This window comes from Parasteatoda tepidariorum, chromosome 11 (assembly GCF_982258835.1).
Source record: "Parasteatoda tepidariorum strain Cologne lab strain chromosome 11, Ptep-v5.0, whole genome shotgun sequence".
Taxonomy (NCBI): domain Eukaryota; kingdom Metazoa; phylum Arthropoda; class Arachnida; order Araneae; family Theridiidae; genus Parasteatoda; species Parasteatoda tepidariorum.
Genome location: NC_141765.1, coordinates 1,355,210 through 1,363,468, shown reverse-complemented (window position 1 = coordinate 1,363,468; position 8,259 = coordinate 1,355,210). Strand labels below are relative to the sequence as shown.

The following is an 8,259-nucleotide window of genomic DNA, read 5'->3' as shown; positions in this document are numbered from 1 at the left end:
AAAATATACTTCATTTTTATTTTACATCTTTTTTATAAGTAACAAAAATCTATTAATTAATTTTATAACTTATGACAATTTTAAGTACCCAACATAGAGCTATTACGACAAGGTCGTACTCAAAGGGAGAGAAAAGAAAAATTGTCCCGGGTCTGCTAAGGGCTGTGTCAAATTTTGCACGAAAAATGAAGCGTTTTTAATTAGTTTCTTAAAAAGAAAATGCTGGAAATTCTTTATATCTGTATTGCAAAGTCCCATATCCGGACGTCCGTTTACGGAAGGGTCACTTTCTAACAATCAAAATAAACAAAACTCTTTTGCCTTAAAAACACCCTTTAAAAAAAACATGCAGGAATGAGAATCCTCCACTTCTCCACTAATTTCCGCTTTTTTATGATTTTCACCCGACATCGATTGTTCAATTTTAATCTGATTTCTGCTATAATATTTTATTTTATAATCGTGGTTCAACAGTTTCAACTAGTAATGTTCATATCCGTTTCCTTAAAATTTTGAAACCCAATCCAGAAGACAAGGGAATTCCTGGTTCAAATATGCCTTCGTGGAGGACTTGCTGATAGAATTAACCAGCCTTTGAGTTACATGGAGCAGAAAACCACGAAAACCTCCTACGGTTAGCTTGACGACAAGGGAATCTAACCCATGATCCGTCTACCGATGAGGATATTTTTACGCCAGCATTGTAGTCGATGCGAGCCAGGAGTAGAATTCGTATCGACCAACCATCGCTGGGATTCGAACCCGGTAACCTCATTGGAAGGCGAAAGCTCAATCCCCTAAGCCAGGGGTCTCCAAACTACGGCCCGAGGGCCATATACGGTCCGCGGACAGACTTTGTCCGGCCCGCGGAGAGCTAGCATACTTGAAAACTCCTTTTAGAGAACATATTTTTATAGCAAATTAAATTTAGTTTACTGAAGTGTTCTAATTTTATGTTGAATAATTATTAATATGACATCTACACTAATATGGTCATGAGCTAACTACTCATAACATTGTTGTAGGCTTATTGTTTTTGTGATAAGTTGGATAAAGAAACACAGAATTGTAATTAGTAAAGACATGTATAATATGCAGAAAATTTAACTTCAGTATATAATAACTAACAAATTATTGAAATGAATCCAACTAACATTTTATACATTTTAAATAAAAACATAACTTATAACAAGCATAATGACATATGAAATGCTAATGAGATTTATGTAATTGAGATTTTCCACTGACAATAGTTTGTAGTTGTGGACTAATTTTACTTGTACCAATTATTAGAAGAGATTTAAGATGCTCATCAGTTAATTTAGATCTGTAAACATTTTTTGTGTACTTCATTTTGGAGAAGGTCTTCTCACACAAATAAATAGTACCAAAAACAGAAAACAGCCCACGAGCAAATTTATGCAAATTATCAAATTGTGTCAGTGGAAGACTCCTATAAAATTCCAGCAAAGATGAGTTTTGATATTTGTTCTTAATTATATCACTGCACTGTAGATCAATCATTTCCATTTGAAGTTCTGGGGCTAGGGTTTCAATGTCAGTATCAAAAGGATTCTGAAAAATCTTAATTTGATTCGCAATGGCATCAAAGTCCGAGAAACGAGTATCAAAATTTATTTTCAAAGCACTCAAAGTTTCGATTGCAAAATCGATAGGAAACTCAGTCTCAGTGGTGTGGCTGAATATTTCACATGTTTTAAAATGTGAAAAACATTTACTTCGTAGTTGTGATTGAAACAGTATCAATTTCTTCCGGAATGATTTGATATTAGTGTATAAATCAGGAACATGCTGGTTTTCTCCTTGCAATCTCAAATTCAGTTCGTTCACATGTTTTGTCAAATCAACATAGAATGCTAACTTCCACAGCCATGCGTTATTTTGTAATTCAGTAAGAGGGCGATGCTTTTCATTCAAAAAAATTTCGATCACTGCTCGAAGTTCAAAAAAGCGCTGAAGGACTTTCCCACAACTAAGCCAACGTACGGCAGTATGATAAGGTAAATCATTTTCTCCAATCTCTGCAATAAATTGTTGGAATTGTCGGTGATTCAGCCCAAACGATCTGATAAAATTAACAGTTGATATGACTGGTTTCAGAACTTCAGACATATCCAAACATTTTCCGCACAAAGACTGTTGATGAATGATACAATGTAAGACTAATGATTTTGAACCACCGTCATTTTCTACAGCCTTTGACACAAGAGCGACCACTCCTTTATCTTTCCCACTCATGTTTTTGCCTCCATCAGTTGTAATACATTTCAAGTTTCTCCATCGAAGGTTCTTTTAAATGATGGCCATTTCAACTCCTTTAAAAATATCTGTACCAGTAGTTGTGTCATGAATACTATACATATCAAGAAGTTCTTCATGCACTTCATAGCTTTTATCTACTCCTCGAATATAAATCAACACCTGAGCAGTATCTGACACATCCGTTGACTCATCCAAGGCCAAAGAAAACCACTCAACATGTCCATTTTTGTCGAACAGTTGAGAGGGTATATTTTCAGCGATGTTTTCTACCCTTCGAGCCACAGTGTTTGCTGACATACTGACAGTTTTTAATAAATTTACCTTTTCAGGGCACATTTCTTCGGCTACTGCAATTATGCATTCTTTGATCATTTCTCCATCGGTGAATGGTTTTCCACGTTTTGCAATTTCAAGAGCCACACGAAAGCTGGCACGAGTTGCAGCCTCTTGTTCAGTTTTGAGTTTTGTAAATGAAGATTGCTGCGATTTCAATCCGCGCTTCATAGCTCCGAATTTTTCTGTCCGCAAACTTCCTGTATATTTTGAGTAATTTTGAAAATGTTTTGTTTCATAATGACGTTTAATGTTATATTTCTTGAGAACGGCTATGCTTTCATTGCAAATCAAACATAGCGCCTTGTTACTGGACTCAATTACGAAATACTGAATGTTCCACTGATCTTTGAATTTTCTGCATTCACTATCAATTTTTCGCTTCTTTTCCATACTACTAAATCACACACAAAAGCAACAATTCAAATCAAAATACTGTTACAAAGATGTCTTAAACTTAAACACGCACAAACACGTTTTAAGGAGGTACGCACTATTTTATTTCACAACAGTGTCATGGGAACTGACTTGTGGTTGTGACACTAGCCTTCTTATATATTCCAATTACTGCCATCTAGAAGTAAGTGTAAGACACCAGAACTTTCTCGAACCAACGAGATTATTCTGTACGTGCTATTAGCGCCATCTGTTAGCGATAGAAGGTACTACCTATTTCCGCTTGTGTCCACCAGATGTCGTGTCACGTTACTCCTCATGGCTCGTACTCTACGACTAATCTAGAAATTACAGATAATGACAGGAAAATTAATAATATGCAGTGTTGCCGTTTTGCGGACTTTAGTCCGATTTGCAGCCTTTTTTAAACGTTACGTACTTTTTCGGACTTTTTTTTTTAATCAGTGGACTATTTCACTTTTTACCACCGGCAACAATGATAATATGGTTTTGGCCCTCGGAACTTACTGGAGTAATCAGTATGGCCCTAAGGCTGGAAAGTTTGGAGACCCCTGCCCTAAGCCACCACGGCTCTTGCTAAAATATTTAAAAAAATTGGTTATCACGGGAATAAAATACAATATTTAACCAGAGCGCGAAAAAAAAATCGCGTTTTTTTCCCCTCGCATAAATGGACCACTAAAAATCATGCACTCAATTTCAATTTTGAAAAAATCGAGTGATGGAATCGTCACGACTAAAGCTGGTCATAAAGTGATTATTCAAAAGCGTGATTCGGAATTTGTTGGTTGTAATAATATTATATTAAAAGTTAAATCTAAATTTTAAAAACTATGTGAAAATCCCGAACTGTTGAAAATGTGATCACGTGGACAATAAAATCATCACAAATCGAGTGTTTCGAAAAGTAATTCTACATATGCGTGGTTCGAAATTTTCCGTGTATGATGGAGCATTTAAAAACTATAACAATTTGTGACAATAACTGACAAAAATGCAATCTCAAGTCCATGTGGGATTGCGGGTGAATCTTCAATAACTGAGTGCGAAATAAACGGTTCAAAGTTTGCCGAACGAAATAATATCGTATTAAAACATTGAGATTTCGAATACCAAGTGAAAATCCGTTTTAATATTTACGACCGAAAAACGATCGATAAAACCACAAGGACTCACTGCGGAATCGTCGCTAATCGAGTGGATCGAGAAATGATTATTAACTGAAATGCGTTGTGATTCGGAATTTACGATATGTTATAATGACATATTACATTATTGTTGCATTGTTATAACGGCGAGATTTTAATAACAATGTGGAAATCTGGAATGCAGTAATAATGTTGTGCCCAATGTAGTAATAACGTTGTGTACTATATTATAATATCTAAATACGCAGCCGAAAAAAAAATCATTTTTGGCCAAAAAAGTATTCAGTTCCTAGTGATCGCTTCAACTTACAGCAGTTAGCAGTTAAAGGGTTAAACCACAGTACAACTCAAACTAGTGATGTGTGTTCGCAGAATTTTTCTTTTTGATATTCCAAACATAGTAAAATATTTAAACCCTAAAGAGTAGCATATAAAACATTAATTTTTTTGAAGAATTTAATAATAATAAAAAACAAGTTAAGAAAAGCTAATATATGAAAAGCGGAATGATTTCTTATTTACTCTGAAGAGAAATTTATATTTACTGACTTCGAAAGAAAAAAAAAAAAAAAAAACAGTTTTTAATTTCATTATTTTTTTATAAGCTAATTTTTGTTTGGAAAGTGGTGCGGATTTATCTGACAAAGAGCAAAAGAAAAACGAAATATAAGATGGATGTTAGTCACGAAAGGAATGAATGCTAAATATCAGCTTCTCACTCATATATGTTGGCGTCCCGCCAAGTTATTTTGCTTATTTTTACACTTAACTCCCCGGTATGTAATAATAATAATGTTATGCATGCCATAAAACCATATTTAAGTAAACCTTTTATTAAGTTTCTGCTAAGAAAGACTATTTCGATAAACATCCTCTTCTTTTAATATACTGCACACTCTAGATTCCATTTAATGGAGCTCATTCTATGTAACATCTATGGCGGCCTCCCACTCATCTCATACCTTGCATTTTTGGTTGCTTTTGACACAAAGAACTTGTATTAATTTTTGTCGCTTACTTTATTTTAATATACTTCTCTTCTTTGAAAGAGAAATAGATTATTCAATTTAGATGAGCCCAAAAATACATGAAAGGACATTATTATGATCAATAATTTTATTTATTCACAGAAAGTAGAGTATAATATTGAGGAAGTGCTATAAAATTTTAAAAAATACGACAAACCAAATGCTTTTAATTGTTCGCACATCAATTGACATAAGTTAATTGTTACCAGTATAAACTAAAACAGAAAATATAAATTTCTCTGCAAGTTAGCTGTAAATATGAAAATAATACTTTTTTTAAAAGAAAGCTGATTTTTTTTTTAATTAACTTAAAAAGTCAATTTCAGAATTTATATTTCCTTTTTATGTCGATTTACTAATAGATACTTTCTAAGGAAAAAACACTATGTAACAAATTTTGAACCAGAAAATGAATTTTCTGTTTTATAATAATACCGTTGCAGGCAAGGGTGCCCATACTCCCCCCCCCAATTTTAACAACATTTAACACAAACATTTTAACACAAACAACATTACTACATATACAATTTTTATTTAAGCAACAATTTTTAAGCTATATCTGATGATCTAACTCAATTAGATTTACTGTTCGAAATATATTGCAGAGCATTATTTTCAGAAGACAAAATTAACATTGTGAAAAATAATCATGGTCAAGAATTACTCCCACCCTCCTATTACCGCAAACAACAAAACTACATATACAATTTTTATTTAAAGAACAATAATTTAGCTACATCTGATGATCGAACTGAATTACATTCCCTGTGGGAAATATTCTGTAAAACATTATTTTCAGAAGAAAAAAAAATTAACATTATGCAAAGGAGTCATGGAAAAGAATCCCATTACCGCAAGCAACATAACTGCATATACAATTTTTATTTAAGTAAAAATTTTTAAGCTATATCTGATGATCTTACTCAATTAGATTTGCTGTTCGAAATATATTGCAGAACATTATTTTCAGAACACAAAATTAACATTGTCAAAAAGAAGCATGGAAAATAAACACAGAAAAAAAAAGAGTTCCTTTAAGATCGTAATGTAAAACTGACACACTAAATGGTACCGATAGTATGTTTCCTTTAAAAATTATATCAATTTAACAACCATTTAAAAATGTATATCAATTTATATTCATTCAGGCAATTGAGACCAAATTTAATGCCATTAAACATTTATTCAAATGAAACTAGATATTGTTTAAAAAAAAAATTTTATACACAGGGATTAATTTGAATCGTGAAGAAGGAATTTTTATATGTTTTTAATTATGTATCTCCTATACTATATTATAGTCTATTATGTATCAATTAGCAATACTCTTTTAAGGTGTTAATCTTATAGATTAAAGACATTTAAAAGAATAATGAAAATTTCATCATAATATACAGTTTTTTTTCTTAAAAATCAATGGACAATTACAGCATATCATAATTTTTTTTATTTTTATACTTAACATATTGGAAATTCTCCCCTGAAACCGAAAATCCGATTGTTTTTTTCGGCAAATGTTAATTTATTTAGTTATTAAACATTTAAATTGCCCCAAAAGGCCTCCGTAAGTGATGCAATCAAAAACGACCCCTGATTGGTTATGACGTCAAATGTGCCGAAGCGAAACGTGCCGTCTCCATCCGCTAAGGCTATTTCAATGCTCTTTTAGTTTTGATATCACGTATACCGTATGAACATCCTTTCTAAATTATCAGTAAAAATTTTGTGAATTAAATTTACTGTTCTGAGAGTGTGTGCAAAATGAAAGAAAGATTTTAAAACTTCAAACGTTGTTATTTATCATTAAAATATCTGAGGAAATGATTATGTAGCTCTTTACAGCGAATCAACATTTCTTTTCGGCTGAAATCAGTAGTGTTAAAGTTCATAGAAAATACTATTTCATTCCACTTACTTTTAAATTAAATTAATGCTTCATTACAACCTAATTACTTAATTAAAATAAGTCGCAGATTGGATAGAAATTTTATACATTTTGATATAGGATGGATGATTTTATAATTCGTTATTGCATTAAAACAAATCAGTATTTTCATAAATCTAGTCCATTGAAAAATATCAGTCCATCATCGTTACAATCTATGTGCTAATGATCAGAAATTCAAATAATGTAATTTAATGCTGCTTCTTTCATTTATTTATTTATTACTAGAGTTGAAGGATACTCTTTTTAAGTAAATATTTACTAATGCAGTTTATGTCATCTTTTTTTGTTTGTTTCACTATGTATTAAATATTTAAATACACATTAACGCTTATATTTATTATTCCTAGCTTAAATAGGAATTCCGTTACAGTTCGAAATTATTTTTATTTTTTAATTTATAAATTTTAATTCCTTTTTCTGCAATATAGTATTAATAAAGTATGGTTATTGTTAATTTCCCTCCTTATTTTTGCAAGCTATTTGTCAGTGCTTGCAATGAAGAATTCTAAAATATTAAAATTAATACATTATACATTATTAATTTAAAAATAATTAATAAAATAGTTTTAAAAAAATCTCAGGTTATGCATACGGTATAGCCGAAAACGTATCAACACTTTCAAGAATCTAGTCCATTGAAATATATCTGACCATCATCATCACCATAATCTAGTTATATTCAAAATGTCACTTAATTTCTCATTTATCCATATCTAATTAACTTATTTATCCACAAAATTTCAGCGAATATCATTAAGCTGGAAATTTTTGTTTCACTAAAGCTAGAGAACAAAAATAAAAAATTAACTTATACAAAATGGAAAGAAATTCTAATGCACATTCTTTATTATTTATTAAATAATTAAAAAATAAACAGTAATGTTGATATTTTTTCTCAATATTTTTATTCTTTGAGTAAATAGGAACTTTGCTATGGCGAAAAATTATTTTTATACGCATTTATAAAATTTTATTCCTATTTCTGCAATAAAGAACTAAATAAATGCATTTGCTTGATTTCAAATACTCTTATAACATAGATTAAGGCAATTAAAGTAAAGTTAATAAAATCTGCAGGAATATATATATATATATATATATA

The 8,259-nt window shown here is 31.1% G+C and overlaps 2 protein-coding genes across 2 annotated transcripts; both read right to left on the bottom strand.

The window, feature by feature from the left end:
- Positions 1-1,212: 1,212 nt before the first annotated feature.
- On the bottom strand, positions 1,213-2,259 carry LOC147801160 (general transcription factor II-I repeat domain-containing protein 2B-like). The gene has a single exon (XM_087155120.1). The coding sequence runs from the start codon at positions 2,257-2,259 to the stop codon at positions 1,213-1,215; it is 1,047 nt and encodes a 348-aa protein (XP_087011246.1).
- A 54-nt stretch (positions 2,260-2,313) lies between these two features.
- Positions 2,314-3,009, bottom strand: LOC147801159 (general transcription factor II-I repeat domain-containing protein 2-like). Its single transcript, XM_087155119.1, has one exon. It carries the CDS (start codon positions 3,007-3,009, stop codon positions 2,314-2,316), a length of 696 nt encoding a protein of 231 aa, XP_087011245.1.
- Between the last annotated feature and the right edge of the window lie 5,250 nt (positions 3,010-8,259).